This window comes from Eriocheir sinensis, chromosome 49 (assembly GCF_024679095.1).
Source record: "Eriocheir sinensis breed Jianghai 21 chromosome 49, ASM2467909v1, whole genome shotgun sequence".
In the NCBI taxonomy this organism is placed as follows: domain Eukaryota; kingdom Metazoa; phylum Arthropoda; class Malacostraca; order Decapoda; family Varunidae; genus Eriocheir; species Eriocheir sinensis.
In genome coordinates, this window is record NC_066557.1 from 4,410,297 (window position 1) to 4,430,916 (window position 20,620).

The 20,620-nt window shown below is 42.3% G+C and overlaps 1 protein-coding gene and 1 long non-coding RNA gene across 4 annotated transcripts; both read left to right on the forward strand.

The window, feature by feature from the left end:
- Positions 1-9,328: 9,328 nt before the first annotated feature.
- On the forward strand, positions 9,329-14,995 carry LOC126981722 (protein MIX23-like). 3 transcript variants are annotated; one of them, XR_007734071.1, is made up of 5 exons: positions 9,329-9,492; positions 12,370-12,495; positions 13,337-13,483; positions 13,993-14,188; positions 14,419-14,995. XR_007734071.1 is itself a non-coding variant. In XM_050833161.1 (4 exons), exons 1-4 carry the CDS (start codon positions 9,454-9,456, stop codon positions 14,113-14,115), a joined length of 435 nt encoding a protein of 144 aa, XP_050689118.1. In that variant the 5' UTR covers positions 9,329-9,453; the 3' UTR covers positions 14,116-14,995. The 3 variants fall into 3 exon arrangements, 2 of the variants coding, with proteins under 2 accessions (XP_050689118.1, XP_050689119.1); XM_050833161.1 differs by having other exon boundaries at positions 13,993-14,995; XM_050833162.1 differs by having other exon boundaries at positions 9,468-9,492; positions 12,319-12,495; positions 13,993-14,995.
- Positions 9,506-10,673, forward strand: LOC126981723 (uncharacterized). The gene is made up of 2 exons (XR_007734072.1): positions 9,506-9,828; positions 10,571-10,673. It is a non-coding gene; the product is annotated as an uncharacterized LOC126981723 (long non-coding RNA).
- Positions 14,996-20,620: the final 5,625 nt, after the last annotated feature.

A 20,620-nucleotide genomic window follows, 5' to 3' on the forward strand; every position in this document is an offset into this window, starting at 1 on the left:
ACCTTCGTAATAGAGCTGAAACGCCTCCATGACAAGCGCAGGAAGTGGAAGTGGAAGCCAGCCATCAAGATTAACGTTTGTTTTTCCACACCCCATCGACCTTTGCCAAAAAACTTCGCGAGAAATTGATTAAATATTTGATTATTCCCTCGTTATCACCGCTCTTTCCTTCCTGTCTTCTATTTCTCTTTTCCTCCGCTCTCCATATCTCTTGTTCTCCCCATTATCTCCCCCTCTCAATGGAGTAAATGGTTAAATTTCCAAACAGATGTAGAGAAATTGATATAGGGATGACCTCATATAAGCAGATGTTGGGAGCGGCAAAGAGAGAGAGAGAGAGAGAGAGAGAGAGAGAGAGAGAGAGTTACGTCGGAAATGCTAATTATTGCCTCCTCTGCACACTTTCTCTAATTAGACCATCAGCCCAGAGCCTTTAGGGTAGACGAAGCGGATACCAATAATTGCTCATAAGGGCATAGGGAGGGACACCTAGGACAAACAGAAATGGTAGTCTGGCGGGTACCGCCTGTTGAGTAATGTAACAGGCTCAAAATAAACGGGCCCAAAAAGGCGTGTAGGTTAGACGAAACGGATACCACATAATTTTTGTACCAAAATTTTATTTTCGACCAAAAGTGTCTAAAAATAAAAATGACAGACATTTTTGCCATCGTTATAGGCCCACCAGAACCCCCAAAAGAGCCCAATTTTTTGGGCTAGAGTAGACGAATTAGGTACCACACAAAATTAGTGCCAAATATCCTGATACATACTTAGAAACACAAAACAGGTTGAATCAGACTTTTTGTCCATTGTAAATGTGTTGCCAGACGCCCCCCAATTATGTAGCCCTAAGCCCTATGGTTCAACTAGGCTAGACTAAATCTTGTAGGTACCACTTCAAATCACTTTAACATGATTGATCAACTCTTTTGCAATGCAATTCACCAAAAAACAGAATTTTTCTTGTTGTGTTGGCCTGTGTTACGTACATGTACGTAACACAGGCACCAACCAAAACTTGCTAAGAAATATATATCATAGAGAACCATTAAAAGCCAATGACAAACTTTGTCCTCCACGTTGCATTCTCCATACAAGACATCCCATTACCCATAACCCTCTTATAGGATATTCATGCCCTACCAATGACATAATAGCATTCCCCATTAGCCATTGCCACCTGGTGGGATTCCTACAATCAACATTTCATCGCTTCGCTCGCCTCTACTCCGAGCTGCTTCAGTTGAGGTCCCGATTCGCCAGTTCGACCCCAAACCTAAGGTACTTATACAGGTGCCCTCCCCAAACCTAGGAAGTGGAGACAGCTCTACCAGTGAACAAGAACAGGGATCTGAAGAATGGAGGGTGAAATCCAAGGAAATCTACCCCAAATGGTAAGCACTGTCGATCTAAATAACACCTTAGGCATTTAATCCTTTTTATTAGAATATATGGAAAATATAAACATTTAAATATGGAATTGCATTGTAAGCTATCAAAGTATTGTTTTAGGAAACTGGTGTCGGAAACACGCTCAACTTGACACAGGGCCCACATGATGAAGGGGAAGGGACACAGACCCCCAGTACTGCTGCTGAAATGGTAAGGCCTTTCGTTGTCCTGATAGTGATATCATTTAAGTTGTTTCGAGCTAATTTGATTCTCAGATGATATAATGAACTAGCATAGACAGAAAAAGGTTTGAGATTTGTCACTTAAAATATCGTTTCAGGAGACTGATACTGCAAGTGACAACTTGACGCAGGACCAACAGGATGAAGGAGATAGGACACAGACCCCCAGTACTGCTGCTGAAATGGTAAGGGCTTTCGTTGTACTGTTAGTGATATCATTTCAGTTGTTTCGAACCAATTTGATTGTGACTCAGAAGATTTAATGAACTAGCATAGACAGAAAAAGGTTTGAGATTTGTCACTTAAAATATCGTTTCAGGAGACTGATACTGCAAGTGACAACTTGACGCAGGACCAACAGGATGAAGGAGATAGGACACAGACCCCCAGTACTGCTGCTGAAATGGTAAGGGCTTTCGTTGTACTGCTAGTGATATCATTTCAGTTGTTTCGAACCAATTTGATTGTGACTCAGAAGATTTAATGAACTAGCATAGACAGAAAAAGGTTTGAGATTTGTCACTTAAAATATCGTTTCAGGAGACTGATACTGCAAGTGACAACTTCACACAGGACCCACAGTATGAACCAATGCGCTCATGCATCTTTTGCAATCGAAGTGAAGGGGACAAGTTGCGGGACTTTGATGAAAATACATGGGCAGCAGCCAAAACAGCAGCAGAACACCGACTACTACAGACGGCCGATAAATACCGTGAGGCTTCCACTGAAATCAATCTGAAAACCAGCCCAGGGAGATTTATGTATCATTCCAAACCTTGTTACAAGAACTTTACAGCAGTAAAAAGACCACCCCCAAGCCAGAGCAAAGAGGAACCGCCGAAGAAGAAGCCAGAGACACAACAAAGGAGTTTCATTCCTCAAGACGATGTAAAAGGTCTGCTGAAGGGTTCTTGCATTTTCTGTGGAAAAGCCAGGAAAACCACAGGTGGGAAACCAGAAACTCTTTCGGACTGTCTCACGCTGGAAAGTTCTCACAGGATTATGACTGCTGCTCCGCACTCATCCAATGATAGAATCAAAGGTTTAGTGGGCATGGATCTGGTAGCCAAGGGGGCACAATATCATAAGTCTTGTTATCGAGCTTATTTCAAACAAATTGAAAAACTAGAAAAACTAAAATCAACCCAGGTTCAAAAGGAAGTAACATCCAGACAGCTCCATGCAGACACTTTCAATGTACTTGCATCGTTCATTGAAACAGAGGTCATTGACAATGGACATAGCATGCTTGTGTCATCTTTATTTGACATGTATAAATCGGAGTTTATTGCAAATGGGGGAGTTCTCGATGAAGTTGAAAGCTATACCCCGCAAGCTTTGATGAGAAAAGTGCTCAACAGATTTAAAGAAAGAATACTGACTGCACTTCTCGATGTCCGCAGAGGCAATTTTCTTTACAGCTCTAGCGTAACTGAAGATATGGCACGACAATGTCTGCGCAATGACAACGAGAAATGCCAGACCATTCGAAGTGCTGCCCTTTACCTGAGGAGTCAGATACTAGAGATGCCAAAATGGCAGACACCAATTCCAACTACTGTTGAGACATTGAAAACTTGCTCTCCAAACCTCCCTGCTGACCTCCAGCTTTTCTTTAGGACCCTCCTCTGTGGCCTGCGAACGCCAGCTGGTGAGACCAACAAAGAGAGTGTGGAGAGGAAAGTGATGGCAATGTCATCTGATGCAGTTTATAACACATCTCGAGGATCAGTTCGCCCCTGGAAACAGACAGTCCTGGGTTTAGGGATTGGGACCCTTATCGGATCCAACCTTATCCTTCGCATACTTAACCGGTTGGGATATACCCTCTGCTACGACGAAGTGAAAGCACTGGAGACAGAATTCGCCTTCTCCACTGAGGAGTCTGGTCAGGTTGCACCAGATGGGATACAACTGGTCCCAGATCTTGCCACAGGACTGGCCTGGGATAACTACGATGTAAACATGGACACATTAGACGGTAAAGACACATTACATGCGACTGTTGGCATATGCTATCAGAACAAGACATACACAACCAGCCTTCAGCAGTTCGATACACGACGTGGAAGAAACAGACGACAGTTTGAAGGGCGAGCTTGTGAGATTGCTCCAGTGCACCGTCAGCTCAACAAGGCCAAGTTTGAATTCCCACCACCTGACGACCGGCAGGATTCGGCTGTTACCCAACGCATGCTAGATTTTTATTGGCTACTAATGTCACGGGAGATGCCACAGCCACTGTTCGCTGATTTCTTTTCGCAGTTTGTGCATGACAGTCTTCCCGTCCAGAGGATCACTTACATGGATCCCATTCCTCAATCGCCTACTAGAAATGATGTTGTCCGGGAAACCATGAAGAGAAGCCTGCAAGTTGCCTATGAAACCAATCAGGAATATACTGTCGTGACGTATGACCTTGCAGTAGCCTTGAAGGCTTATTTAATTCAATCGATTGAAGCTCCGCTCTTTGATCGACTACTGATCATGTTGGGCAACTTTCATCTTGAGCTTGCCTTCTATGGAGCTATCGGGACGTACGTCAACGACTCGGGGGCAGAGTACCTTCTTACAGAATGTGAGGTTCTTGCAGAAGGTTTACTCAATGGATTCATCAAAGGCAAACACTACAAACGCTGCTCTAGAATCCATCAGATTCTTGCTGTGGTAATGGAGAGGAAGCTCTACGAGAGTTTTCTGACCACAGTGTCTGAAGAGGTAAAGACGACGTATCCTCCCTCTTGAGAGACCTCATTCCAGAAGCTGCAACAGAAGAATCCCTGCGATCCAGTGCCAAATTGACGGAACATCTCGAGCTGTATGAGAAGTTCTTCAGTAAGGCCATGGAAGGTGGCATGGGCCCAACTGCTCAGTACTGGTGTTGTTACATCCACCTCATCAACCGAGTTCATCGTGATCTGATGCGTGCTGTGAGAACCAACGACATCGAAAACTACCTGAAAATTCTGCCATTTGTCATTGATGTATTCTTTGCCCTGAACCGGCCGAATTATGCCCGTTGGGGAGTTCTGTTTCTTGAACAACTTAAGACTGCAGATCCAAGCATCCGGTCAGTGCTCGAGAAAGGGGCCTTTTCCATCCGCCGAACGTCACAACCGTTTTCAAGGACAGCCATCGACTTAACATTGGAGCAGACTGTAAACCGAGACGCAGCTTCACCAATGAAGGGAATCGTTGGGTTTCATAACTCGCCCAATGCAATACGGCGCTGGTGCATAACTTCCACCCAAAGAGGAATGTCCGTGACAGAGCTACGTCGTATGACAGGACTGCTTCCAGAAGAACAGACAAGATCACAGGTACAAGCCTCAAGAATAAAGAAAGATAACAGATACATCCAGGATCTGTTGAAGGCAGTGACTGAATCCTGTGATCCTTTCTCCGAGCCAGCTATTACGTCCTCCTGTCTCCTCAACATTGCTACCGGAAAAGCTGCAACTTCGACCACCAAAGATTACCTTACAGAAGCAATAAAAATCGGCCGTGAACTTCAGCTGAAGTTCAGAGAGGAATGCGCCAAGGACAGTTCGAGGTTGCTCAAACCTATAAAACGAAGGAAGGTCAACAACTTTGCAAATGAGAGCCCAAAACCGAAGTCAGCAGAAGCCACCAGTAATCGAGTGGTGGCAAGTCAACGAGATATATTCATCCGAATGCTGGTGTTGGTTTCCCAGACTACAAACTTTGACCTCAAACATGTCTGCAGCTTCCTATCACAGATGTTCCACTGTCCATTTCACATCCTGATGGCTCACGTCAAGGGACCAACAAGAGTCTGCTTTTGAAGAAACTGGAGACGATGCAAGATGGATTAGAAAGTCTGCCTCATATTGATGTGTGCTTGATTGATGGTGGGCTGCTTATTCACGAGTATCTGGCAGGCCTTGGCAACATACCGTCATATGGAAATCTTGCTAGAGGTCTATTGAGCTATGTCTGCAAAGACTTTTGGAAAGCAGATGAAACACATATCTTGTTCGACAGATACCTGCCTAATTCCCTCAAAGAAAGCGAACGAAAGTTGCGCGGAGCTGAAAACCATCCTTTCGTCATTGCTGGTAGCGAGCAACGGCCGAAGCAGAGATGCAAAACTCTCCTACAGAATGGCATGTTCAAAGAGGAGCTCGCTAAATTTTTGATAATTGAATGGCAGAAGGACCATTATGGAGCTATTGTTGGTCGAAGAACGATTGTTCTTTCACATGGAGGCAACTGCATACGCTTGAAGAACCACCAGCCTGAAAACAAGATATCAGTTGACAGACCAGAAGTGCTCCAGGGAGACCACGAGGAAGCCGATACCCTTATTGGCTTTCACGCTTCGCATACTAATGGGACCCTTTTGATCCGGGCATCCGACACCGATGTTCTGATCATCATCCTAGGCATGCTTGGGAGAAACAAGCGCGATGGTATCCCCATGAAGACCATAATCATGGACTGTTGCTCAGGAAATCAAAGGAGGTACCTGAACGTCACCGCTATTGCAGCCACACTGGAGGAGAAGCAAGCTGGCCTGGCAGCAGCCTTGCCTGGGCTACATGCCTTTACCGGCTGCGACTTTACAGCCTCGTTTTTCCGCAAAGGGAAAGTGAAGCCATTCGAAGTGTTAGAAAAGGACAATTCTGGAGAATTCATCCAATTCTTTCAAAGCCTGACCAAGAGGGAAGAACCTGACAATAAAATAGCGGAGAGCTACGTGTGTTCCTTGTACGGCATGGCGGCACTCAGTGATGTAGATGAAGCAAGGTACCAGAAGGTCATTCGAATGACTGGGAAAATCAGTAAGGTGATTTTTGAACATTACTTATTGAATGAATTGAAGTTAGCTGACACCAACACAAGCAATGCCATTTAATGAGCAAAATTTGCATAATATTAATTTTTCATTTCATTTCAGGAGACCCCGATGTCCAACATCAAAAAGGTCGACTGTGCGCTTCTTCCCCCTTGTGGCAAGACCCTGAAAAACAAGATCCAACGAGCTCATTATGTGGCCATCATTTGGGGAAATGCTGACAGCACCCAGCCTGCTCAAGGCCTCGACCCACTGCAATATGGATGGACAACTACTAGAGAAGGCCATTACATACCAGATTGGTTTCCGGGTGCAGTTGAACCAGACTGGCTTTTCCGTGAAAACAATACATCCGAGCAAACCACTCAACAGTCTGATGATGTTGATGACCCAGATGATGAAATCGACAACGATTCAGAATCTGATCTAGAATGGAGTGATGACTCCAATTGTGAAATTGAAGCATAGACGTGGTCATGCTGACAGTGTCTCCCTTTGTCTGTTTATGTAGTGCCCATTTGCGTTGCCAAAATCCATGCCTTATAGCTAAGATTAATTCAATAATCGATTATTTTTCTCCGCTCGTTAAGTCTAATTAGGTTTGCATATAGGCCTGATTAGACCAGGTGTGATATTTTTGTATGGAGAATGCAACGTGGAGGACAAAGTTTGTCATTGGCTTTTAATGGTTCTCTATGATATATATTTCTTTGCAAGTTTTGGTTGGTGCCTGTGTTACGTACATGTACGTAAGGTAAGATAGGTCTATAGTACGAGGGGTCTGGCAAGGCCAACACAACAAGAAAAATTCTGTTTTTTGGTGAATTGCATTGCAAAAGAGTTGATCAATCATGTTAAAGTGATTTGAAGTGGTACCTACAAGATTTAGTCTAGCCTAGTTGAACCATAGGGCTTAGGGCTACATAATTGGGGGGCGTCTGGCAACACATTTACAATGGACAAAAAGTCTGATTCAACCTGTTTTGTGTTTCTAAGTATGTATCAGGATATTTGGCACTAATTTTGTGTGGTACCTAATTCGTCTACTCTAGCCCAAAAAATTGGGCTCTTTTGGGGGTTCTGGTGGGCCTATAACGATGGCAAAAATGTCTGTCATTTTTATTTTTAGACACTTTTGGTCGAAAATAAAATTTTGGTACAAAAATTATGTGGTATCCGTTTCGTCTAACCTACACGCCTTTTTGGGCCCGTTTATTTTGAGCCTGTTACATTACGCAACAGGCGGTACCCGCCAGACTACCATTTCTGTTTGTCCTAGGTGTCCCTCCCTATGCCCTTATGAGCAATTATTGGTATCCGCTTCGTCTACCCTAAAGGCTCTGGGCTGATGGTCTAAATTCTTTCACCGCTAATGCTCACTACACATGTAAGTAGACGCAGAATGGCCTGGCGTGGTGTTGGGCAATGGACAGAAAAAAGAAGAAAAAGAAGAAGAATTAAGGAGAGGGCACAGGGCAGTAGGTAGGACGAGGGCGTGGGAGGTTAGGGAACGCAAGGCATGTCATTCACACCCACCAACACCAGGGAGAGGAAAAAGAAGCGACAGAATCATGGTATACAATTGCGCCGAAGGAAAAGAATGGTTGACAGTAATGATCGAATATATACCAAGACAGCCATATTCAAGATCGAGGGAACATGAGAAAAAAATAAAAGAAAAATAAAGATGTAAAAATTTCAACTATTCGGACAGAACAAAATATCAGTGGAATATAATACCGTACCAGAAGAAATTGTGTATGTTAAAACACTCAACTTTAGGAAAAAAATATGAAAAGATAGTTTTGGAAGACGGGGGAATACTGAACAATATATTTTCTTACACAATTATACATTTTTATATACTTTTTCGTCCTGTGCCAGCTAAAAATTGTCTGTGTCTGTTGTTAGGTTTCATTACTTACTTCCCCAAACTTTCATCTGACAGCAATCACTGGTAAATGGCAAGTTGTTTTACCTGTTTTTTTCTTTTAATCAGCCTGTCATGTTACAACGTTTTCTCTGAAGGTCACTTGTCCCTGTTACATACCAACCACATAGCATAACAGAAAACGAACATCGCTATTAGATTTGATGGAAAACTATATAATTGTTGTACTTAACATTGGGGGATTTTAGTGGCTTTCGATAGCGTGTGGTGAAATAATTGTGCACATGGTTTCATAAAATATCAATAGACTGCATAAAACAGTGAAAATAGACGGAAAGTAGAAAGAAACGAGAGAGAAAGGAAAACCGCCGGGTGCCCACTTCCCAGTAAACAAGAGGGACAGAAAACTTGGGAGGAATACCATAAATAATTAAAGAAAGTAAGTAATTCTGACCTTTGACCTGTTTCAGTTTTGGGGTTACCTGCAGTATCCTACTATTTATGAAGAAGAAAAAAAAAACGTACAATGACATCGAAGTCGAGGATAAAAAGAAAGAGGGGATCGAAGGGATCGAGGAAAGACGGAAAAATAGAGAATGAAAAAAAATAGAGGAATGAAAAATAGAGGATTGAAAGAACGAGAAAGAAGAATGTATAGGAGGGAAGAAGAAAGGAATTAAAGAAGGAAAGAGCAAGAAAGGCAACAATAAAGAGAAAAACGGGAATGAAAATGAAAGAACAGAGAGAAGAAAGTCCAAGGCACACACACACACATTCGGACAAGGTCATAGGGTACATATATTGAAGAAAAAATAATTACTCTTTTTACGTATGTTAAAACATTAATAAACCCTAAAAATTGAACAGAAATAGGAAAAGTCTTTATATTTAGCTGATGTCATAGTCCCAGTACGTTTTCTTTATAGTAATGGATCAGTGAAAAAATAAAACGAGGGGAAAAAAACAGTGACTAAGAGCTTATATTCCTTCCATTAAGTCTCCTTGGTAAACTCAATATATGATTTACACCTGCAAAGTATTCTAATATATAATAAAAAGAATACAACATAAAAATAAAACGCACCCATTCGGACAAGGCCAAGATGGACGCCCCCACGCCGCCGTCATGCGAGGACATAGCAGTAAGAAATGGATTTTAACACTGTCCACGCTGCCTGAAAATACTAATCGCCTTGGGAAATGAAAGCTGAAGGGCATGGCTTGGCTTGCATAAAGATAAGACTACTTGTAAATAAGGGAAAGAGTGGGAAATGAGTGATGAATTTTCACAACTTGTCGGCACCTCAGCTGATGTAAGCAGACGATGAGGGGAAGGAATAAAAGAAGGAAGATGGAAGGAACAAGAGAAGAAGAAAAGAAAGGAGGGAGTGAGAGGGGAAATGAAGGATAAGAAGGAATGACAAGGAGGAAAGGAAGAAGAAAAAAAAAGGAAAGGAAGAAACGAAAAAAAAAGGAAGGTCAGAGGGTGAAAGAAAAGGAGTGAGAGGGGGAATGAAGGATAAGAAGGAATGGTAAATTTGTAGCACTTCACCAGTCTCGCATTTCCGAACGAAACTAGTTTTTTTCGGTAGTTTTCGGCCTGTTTTGAATGAATATGCGTGTCATTTCTATCGCAAATCACGTGTTTTTTTTTTTACCCCCCCCCCCCTTCCAACCAAGAGACTAATGATTTGCGATAAAAAATTTAGAGCACATTCATTCAAAACAGACCGAAATCTACCAGAAAAAACTAGTTTCGTCCACACAGGTGCATTTAAACTAAACATAACCCTAACCTAACCTAACCTAACCTAACCTAAAACTAACCTAACCTAACACTAACCTAACCTAACACTAACCTAACCTAACCTAACCTAACCTAAAACTAACCTAACCTAACCTAACCTAACCTAACCTAACCTAAAACTAACCTAACCTAACCTAACCTAACCTAACCTAACCTAACCTAAAACTAACCTAACCTAACACTAACCTAACCTAAAACTAACCTAACCTAACGGCCTCCCTCCCTCCGTTATAAATGATTTCCGAGGGGTGTTTATGGGGATGAATTTACTCAGAATGCGGAGCTCTTTCTAATGGTCAGGGTAAGAAAAGCCATCTCTAGACTGGTGTACTCCTACAATAATACCGAAGGGGTAACAAGGAGGAAAGGTAAAAGAAAAAAAAAGGAAAGGAAGAAACGAAAAAAAAAGGAAGGTCAGAGGGTGAAAGAAAGGAAGGAGTGAGAGGGGGAATGAAGGATAAGAAGGAATAACAAGGAGGAAAGGAAAAAGAAAAAAAGGAAAGGAAGGACAGAGAGGGTGAAAGAGAAAGAAGAACGTAAGGGAGGGAATAAGAAAGGAAGGAAAGAATGAGCAAGGAAGAAAGGGAGGGATTTAGGGAACGGAACGAGAGAAAAAAAGAAAGGGGAAGCAAAGAACGAGCAAGCAAAGGAAGAAAGGAAGATGAATGAGTAGAGGGATTAAAGAACGAGAATGTTAGGGAGGGAAATAGTTAGTAAGGAACGAGCAAGGAAGACAAGTATAAAGAGAAAGCAGAAGAGAAAATGAGAGAACAAAAGGGAAGAAAGTAAGGGAGGGAGAAACTGAAGGAACAATGAAGGGTTATGGAAGGGAAGAAAATAAATATAAGTAGTGCACTACCTAGTGGATTGTGACTAGGATAGTCTGCTAAATTTGATGTTGTTAGGTTATTATTTCAGTAGAGCTAGGCTAGGCAATGATTGGTTTTATTAAAGCTCTTCGTTTAGACAAAACCACTTTTTTCTGGTAGTTTTGATGTTCTGAGTGTATGGAGAATTCCATATTTTTATTTTCCATTAAAACCTTGGTGCAGCCTTTCTATCAGAGTAACCATTTTCCAAGAGGTTTAAAGGTTAGAATATAATAGACATTTATGGCAGTAGATGAGTATTTTGTAAAGTAGGAAATGAGATTAGTTTACCACAGTAAAGGGACTTGGATATTAATAAGATGGGGGCGTGTTACTTATGTAGTGGGGATCAGTTACTAATTTGATGAGGCAAGTATATTACCTTGGTAGATGAAGGTTACCATCTTGCTCAGACTATATTTTTAGGTCTTTATGAGGGAGAGGCAGAGATTGCACATGACTTCAAGACACTCACATTCTCAAAATTATATAACTGCACTAATGTTCTGCAATGCTACGTCTTAGGTGTGTTCGGATGAGACTTGCAAACTTATACTTTTCTGGGTTTACCTATCGCACTTTAAAAATTTGTTTTATGGATAAGCCAGTACCATACCTTCTTTCCTACTTAACCAACTGCTCTTATGTTGCCAATTATATCTTCTACAAACTTTCAAGTCCATAAAAAACAGGAAAGAATGGGTAGATCAAAATAAATGTGAAAATAGCTGTAAACTATATATATGTAGGAACCTGTGGCCATAGCAGCGGAGTAGCCCAGTGTGACAAAATGTGAAAACACAGGGGTGCCAAGGGAGGTGAAGCCTACCTTTAATGAGGTTCAAGTATATTCACCTGTCTCTTAGTGACCCTAAGGGGCTGAAGGGGGGCAAACCCTCCCTCACCCCTATAGGTAAGAACCTATTGGATTTTGGCAGTGGTGAGCTGTGGGATTTGGCTGTTGCAGGACAATATGGCCAATGAAAAAAGTAAATGACTTTGTTTTATTTATCACATATGTGTAAGCAAATATATGTTGAGATAGTGTGCATAACATACCCTTACAAATGTGTCAGCACATTGTTGCCATCTGGTGTGCATTGCTTTGTCAGTCACTAGAACAGATTATGGTAAAGATAAGTGGTTTGGGCTGAAACGACATTGCTAACTCTGTGAAGAAATCATTAGTTTTTATTAGATAAAGATTTTGTGCATGGGAACTTGAAATCAGAGGTGTCACTGTGTTGAACATCTAGGTATTACTTTTTATTCAATATTGCTTTATGTTTCAGCCTCTTCCTCGAGTGTCCTGACTCACATGCCGGCACTCTCTCCCTCCACAGGAAACACTGAGGGCCATGCGGACAATAGATGACAAAATTGTGTATGAGCTGAACCTGGCGACGCCCACACAGTCATTCCGCAGCGAGGTGGACCCCAAGGCACACTGCGCAGACTTGTACAGACAGGTGTTTAGGAGGTGTCTTACTGTGCTATGTTGCCCTCCCCTTTCCCCCCCTCATCTTGTCCTCCTAATGTCCTGTTTCTCCCGCCTCCCCTGAATCTATTGCTTCTACTGTTGCTAGTTATTTTTCAATTATTCAGTCATATTCCTGTATTTAAAAAAAAATATAAGTTTATGTATTCTATTTTCTCTGTACTGCTTTTTCATTTCTTTGTGGTGTTGACATTTCCATGTGATATTCCTGTTATCTCTCACAAATACAGTAGATCATGTTACTGGATACCACTACAATGTACTTGCAGTGTACAGTAACAGTATGCCTTTCTTATCATAATTTGTACAAATTCAGTTTCCTGTAATTCCATCTTAGAAGATATATTTTACAGGAAACTTCTAAGAACAAGTACTCTTTCTACCAAGGGTGGAATGCGCTTAACCACAAAATATTTACCACTGAGGAACTTACTCGTTTACAGTCTTGGGGATATGCAACAAGGTAATTTTAATACTATGTTGGATAGAGAAAGCAGCATACACAATGACTAAGTCTTGTCTTCCATCAGTGAAATGAGACAAAGGTCAGCAAGCAGAATAGTGTGCATGCATACCACAGACTTTACTGGAGTCCATCAGTTATAAGAAATTCAGGTTATCAGGTGGAACAATGCAGAGGATGAAACTGTACCCTTTCTTAAATCTCTTACATGATATTCTGATTATCAGCTGGGAGAGTACACAATAATCAGCCATGTATCTTTTCCTCCATCAGTTGCACAGGATCAAGGTTAGCAGGAGAATGTCTCGCTGTATAACTCTTTATCACTCCCTTTCTGTCCTGTTCGCAGCTCACCCAGATCTACAATGAGCGTGGCACCCTCATTCAGCGGTGTGTGGAGGAGGCACGGGAAGAGCTGAAGGGGATGCAGTCAGAGATAGTAAAACGAAGGGATGACCCGTTGTTCATGAGGAAAGTACGCAGTGAACAGAGCAAGGTGGGCAAGTGTGTGCAATTGATTGCTCATTAAAAGGTTTTGTTTTCAGGTCATACACCTAGGTTTTAACAAAATGTTGCTTGGTTTATGTTACTATAAAGACTGACCAATGTAACTCCCTGTGAAAGAAAAAAGCTTAAAATTCATTATTGTCTGACATCTATCCAGTTTGAGTATGGCCCACTTGGGGAGTTCCCTGGCCATAGCGCTGCGAAATCTTATTGAATATATACATAATATCTGATGCACATTTTCAAATAGTAAGTAAATGACATATGAGGGAGAAAGTGATGTATTGGGGGTGATGTAGCAGTGCTGTGAAGAGGTTCGGGCCCCATTCAAACTGACTTTACATTTGTGTCGGACTAGTTAATGGTTAAGTGTTTATTCCTCAGGAGGAGCCTTAATGAAGTATGAAGTAAAGAAAATCAAATAACCCCTTTTGGCTGTATGATTTTTGTTAGTGTGGTGAAGAGCAGTCCCTATCATCTCACCTGTGTTCTCCACAGGTGCGGGAATTGCAAAACGAGTCCTCAATTGAGGAAATCATCCGAGAGAGGAGCCTGAAGGTGTTTTATGAGAAGTGCCACCTCTTCTACAAGCCCCCACAACCCACCAGCAAGCCCCAATGACTGACAACACACCAACCGCCACCACACACAGTACAACACCACCACCATCATGATTACTACTTCCAACAGAACAGTAAGGGTGAAGCAAGCCTCAGGAAAGAGTTAGCTGTGGTTGTTAAGTAGGGAATGTCCACCAGTTTCTACACATCATGTCAGTTACTGCATTCACATCAGGATGAACATTACCCTGGAAAATTGTGCTGAGGTATAAAAATTAATTGCTTAAAAAGATAGATATTATTTTGACTATTGTTAATTTCTGTGCCTCAGTTCAGTTTTCACTATACTTTTTTTTTTCTTTAGATGCAAGTACTGATTGAAGTGGTGTGTATGAACTGGCAAACACAACCTAAGAGAGAATATAACATCCAACACGGCAAACAACTTCACTATGAAATGTTGTATCCTAGATAACTTCAATTGTAAAGTCAAAGTGAAAGAGGTTTTTATCCTTAAAATAAATATATGCTCAGAATGGACTACAATATTAAATAATAAACATTTTATGCTTCAATTCTGTAAAATATTGCATTGCATTTGCGTACAAAATATCGGTGGGTTGGAGGAGCTTGGTTGTAGAGCTTTATAATAGTGTCCAAGCAAGGAGCAAACAAGTCGCATTAGGACATTCAGGGAACAAGGGAGTTTGTCATCCAAGCAGTTGTTTCCACTGCCTAAGCTTTAAGGGAGGAGGTTAGGTTGTTGAGGTTACGAGCAGCTTGGCATCATCACAGACTCGTACATGTATATTCTTTCATTGCCCTGTTACATAATGATCATGTTCATAACTCCACATGCAGTCTGTCAACATTGTGAGTTCTATATAATGTTTGTATTTCCTTTGTACTGGGAGGTTCTTGTATAGTACATTTGTTAGACACGCTGCCTTTCTCTGACCTTCCATTTTGTTTGTTGTCTTGAGAATGGTGACATGCATATGCATGCAATAGTACACTCATTTGTACAGTTTTAATGGAGCCTACTCATAGAGAGGCAAGGAATTCAATGTCCAGAGAGTGCTGGAACAGAGAAAACTGGTGACTTCTATTATGGTCACTCCCCTGACGAAGGTACGCTGAGGAAACAGTATCAGAGATTTATCCATCAGTAATGGGAGCATATGTTATAACTGCGCGTGACCTTGGAGCTCATCTCTGACGCATTAGCTTTTGAGCCTGTGGTGGGCAAGAATCCATTACCTCAGGACACTGGGCTATTGTGATATTTCAGTTACCACATTTAACTTACCTCTGGTATGCACTTGTCAACCAGCCTGAAAGGGAAGATGAACAGCTGAGAGTTGCTCAGCGACTGACATAACTCTCAGAACCTGAAATACAATCACCACCCTGATGACCATATCCAGCACTGCCAACACAGAGCAAACTCCCCGACAGACATCATCCCAACCCCCACTGACCACACCGACCCCCACACCCAGGATCACCCCAACCACCACCCCTCAAAGATATACTGGACAGAGTTGACACCCATGGTCCTCAACTTGTGTGCCTCTTTGGCAGTAGTGAACTACATACTACTTTCTTTGAATTAATAAGGAAATTACTGAGCTGCCTTTTCTCATCATGCAGCTTTGAAAATAGCAACACACACTATATTACTGTTAAAAAGGTCTACTGAAGCCCTCTCCTCAATGTACTTGGGAGATACTAAGCTTTAAACTTATACTGTTAAAGAAGCCATTACATTTTCTCAATTTGCTTCTTATAAACAGTAAAATCATAATAGATGATAAAAACAATGAAATGCAAAGCTGAGAAAGTTATTTTCTACTACACTTGACCCTGAATTTCCCAGACAAGATCTGGAGTCTGCCAACTGTTGGACACATACCCAGTCAAGTCCAGAAATTAGAATAGAAGTTTTGGCTAAAAATCTGTGGTCCTGCTATGCCTGGTGGTTGCCTAGCCAAATCCAGGTATCAAAACAAAAGTCGGGTCATACATCTAATTCTGCCCCCCAGTCAATGTGTGCAACACCTGCTAGGTGGCTGCATTTAACCCTAGCATATTTGTTTAGTTGTCTTGGCTTTACATTTACATGTAAATACAGTATTTACTGGCATGAAGCACATAAATACATAATTCGCATTTGTATAATCTTTTACATGTGCTGCTTCAGTCTGCTGGACAAAGTGTGGTAAAAGTCTGTGGCAGGTACGGAATATTGGTGATTGCATGACCAAGTATGGTAAACCATCTAGGAAAGAGCTGTGGCCCCCGGACTGTAACAATTTCAAATTTCCGGACAGTTGCTCCCCACTATTAGTCCAGAAAATCGAGGGTTGAGTGTAGTTTTGAATGGCACCATATATACTGGCAGGAAATGATGTCTTCTCTGAGCCATTCATCTGGCTATACCTTTGAAGCCCTGATCCCTTATAGCAACTTCCTCAAGAAGGTGGCCATGGAAACATGGAAATGCAGGCAACATAAAGCCTACTGACTCACTACGAGGTTGCCCTTTTTGGTGATTCAACCCCTTGGTTACTGACCCATCAACCAAATTTAAATAAAATGTTTTTGTGCTGCACTGACCGCCCACGCACTCATCTGCATCATAAATAATGTCTCGATGCTCTCATCATTACTACTATCACTTTCTACTTCACTGACATTGCTGAGGTCAAGCTCACCCATCGACCCACCATCAATGTCAGAGGGTGGCAACTGCTCCATCATTACATAAATACCAGAAAAACTTACTCAGTAAGCCACACCAAGCAGCACTGGAAATGTGGACTCATGGGGCAAGTTTGGTGCCTTTTAAGGTCATGTGACACACATCTTGCCATATATGTGTTGGTAATAATATAAAAATAATGTATTACAATTGGTCAATAGAAATTACATCACAATAGTGGCAATATGTGAGTGGTCAAAGTTTATGATGTTTCTTGACATATGGATTACACCACCAATGGCTGGAGTCCTTTATTTACAAACACAGACAGAACTGCCACCTCGCACTAGCAAATAACCCCAAAAGTGAGTCCTTGTGAACCCTCAATATCAACATATTTTAACTGTGACATAGGCGTGTCATGGGAGGTGCACCCGGTGCCTGGTGGGCTCATCAAGCTATGACATGCATGTCACAAAACACACATCTGGTACAGAAGGGGTTAACCTGCTCGACAGACACTTCATTCCCGCAGAGCAGATAAAGTACTTCAGTATTCAATTTACTTCTGACGCAATGATATGACAGTCGATTTGATATTTAAAGTAGTTGATGGTATTCGCATTTACTAATTCTGAGAGAAGATTGCTCCAATGGCACATGACTTGGTTTGAGAAGAAACTCCTGCCAATGTCTGTGTTACCTCACCTTGCTTGAATGGGTAAACCGTTATTCCTAGTTCCTGGGTTGGTTTGCAGTTCCAAGAACTTGGAGCAATCAATGTTATTTTCTTGCTACCTGAGCCATACCTTTTAAAATTCTAGCCTTCACACAGAGCCCCATCAAATTCATCACTACAATGTAAAATGATAAAAAATTATGAAGACACCTGTGGCACAATCTTCTATTTTCAATTTTTAACCACCTGTTTTCATCATGGGAGCAATTTGAGGGCTTTCTCTCCAGTGATATTGGTCTGCCTCTTCTTACCACTGAAGATTAAGAAAAAAAAGACTGCCAATTCCTTAGCCATTGCCTATTGGCAATAGAACACCTACATGCTGTCCATCAAACCTAAACTTCAGTAACTGAGGTCAGAGCACCCAGGGAAGTATGAGCCAAGCAAGTAATATCTCTATCCTAAATTTCAATCTAAAGCTGGATGTTGCGCCTATGCGTGCAACGACATCACTTGCTCTCGTGCCCACGACCTTGACTCTTCTGAATTTTCCACCATCTGGCTAAGACTTCATTGTCATTCTATTACTAAATACATCGGTGCTGTTTATCTCTCGCCTAACTCTACTAACTATGTAAAATTCTTTGACTATTTGAACTCTAAAGTGGAGCACATCTTGACTCACTCTCCCTTTGCTGAAATCTCCATCTTGGGAGATTTCAATGTTCACCACCAGCTTTGGCTTTCATCCTCTTTCACTGACCAGCCTGGTAAACAAGCCTACAACTTTGCTCTCCTCAACGACCTAGAGCAGTTGGTTCAGCACCCTACTTGTATTCCTGACCATCTTGGAGACAGGCCCAACATTCTGGACCTCTTCATTACCTCCAATCCTTCTGCTTACTCTGTCAAACTGTTCTCTCCGTTGGGCTCCTCCGATCATAACCTTATTTCTGTATCCTGTCCTATCGCTCCTGTACATCCTCTGAACCCGCCAAGGAGGCGATGCTTCTGGCATTTTGCTTCAGCTCGGTGGGACGACCTGAGGATGTACTTTTCCGATTTCCCGTGGAATGATTACTGCTTCCAGGAGAGACCCCCCTCTGTGTGTGCTCAGCGCATCACAGAGGTGATTGTCTCTGGAATGGAGGCATACATTCTACGTACTTTCTCTACTCCTCATGCTAAAAAGCCTTGGTTTAATCATGCTTGTTCTCGTGCTATTAAAGATAGAGAGGCAGCTCACAAAAGGTTCCAGAGCCTTCGAACTCCCGCTAACTTTGATCTTTACATTTCTGCCCGGAATCGTGCCAAATCTGTTCTCCGACTTACCAAAACTTCTTTCATTAATAGAAAATGTCAACACCTTGCTTCTTCTAATTCTTCCTGTGACTTCTGGCATCTAGCCAAAAATATCTCCTCCAATTTCACTTCTTCCTCTTTCTCTCTCCTTAACCCTGATGGCAGCACTGCCGTCTCATCTGTCTCTAAAGCTGAACTCTTCGCTCAAACTTTCTGTAAGAACTCCACTCTGGACGATTCTGGGCATATTCCTCCTGCTCATCCCCCCCGACTCCTTTATGCCTGTTATTAAGATTCTTCCAAATGATGTTTTCTATGCCTTCTCTGGCCTCAACTCTCAGAAGGCTTATGGACCTGATGGAGTGCCTCCTATTGTCCTTAAAAACTGTGCTTCTGTGCTGACACCCTGCCTGGTCAAACTCTTTCGTCTCTGCCTATCAACATCTATCTTTCCTTCCTGGTGGAAGTACTATGCCTTTGTACAGCCTGTGCCTAAGAAGGGTGACCGTTCCAATCCCTCAAACTACCGCCCTATAGCTTTACTTTCCTGTCTATCTAAAGCTTTTGAATCAATCCTTAACCGGAAGATTCAAAAGCACCTTTCCACTTCTAACCTTCTATATGATCCCCAGTATGGATTCCGCAAGGGGCGTTCTACTGGCGATCTTCTTGCTCTCTTAACTGACTCTTGGTCATCCTCTCTTAGCTGTTTTGGTGAAACTTTCTCTGTTTTGCTAGACATATCGAAAGCCTTTGATAGAGTCTGGCACCAGTCTTTGCTTTCTAAACTGCCCTCTTTCGGATTCTATCCCTCTCTCTGTTCCTTTATCTCCAGTTTCCTTTCCGGCCGTTCTATCTCTGCGGTGGTAGACAGTCACTGCTCTTCCCCTAAACATATCAACAGTAGCATTCCACAGGGATCTGTCCTATCACCCACTCTCTTCCTGTTATTCATCAATGATTTTTCCATAACAAACTGTCCTGTCCACTCATATGCTGATGACTCCACTCTGCATTATTCAACTTCTTTCAATAGAAGACCCTCTCAACAGGAAGTACACGACTCCAGACTGGAGGCTGCAGAACGCTTAACCTCAGACCTTGCTATCATTTCCGATTGGGGCAGAAGGAACCTTGTGTCCTTCAATGCCTCATAAACTCAATTTCTCCACCTATCAACTCGACACAATCTTCCAAACACCTATCCCTTATTCTTCGACAACACTCAGCTGTCACCGTCTTCAACACTAAACATCCTCGGTCTATCCTTAACTCAAAATCTCAACTGGAAACTTCATATCTCCTCTCTCGCTAAATCAGCTTCCTCGAGGTTGGGCGTTTTGTATCGTCTCCGCCAGTTCTTCTCCCCCGCACAGTTGCTATCCATATACAGGGGCCTTGTCCGCCCTCGTATGGAGTATGCATCTCACGTGTGGGGGGGCTCCACTCACACAGCTCTTCTGGACAGAGTGGAGTCTAAGGGTCGTATTACAAGACATTTCGCCGCCAAAGAACACATATTTGACAAGGCTTTCGTAGTTGTGGGCATTTCCAGGAGTTTTATGACCCTTCTTCTGTACCTTGAACCTCCAGAAACACTCATTAGAACCCGACTGACCCCCTCTTTGACCTTTAGAAATGGCTGATGTGAGAAGCGATAGTGTCTTGTAATACCGACCTAAGGCTCTTCGTCTCATCAGCTCTCCTCATACTGATAGTCTTCTACCTCTTAAATTCCGTCGCGATGTTGCCTCTCTTTCTATCTTCTATCGATATTTCCACGCTGACTGCTCTTCTGAACTTGCTAACTGCATGCCTCCCCCCCTCCCGCGGCCCCGCTGCACACGACTTTCTACTCATGCTCATCCCCTTATGCAAGAG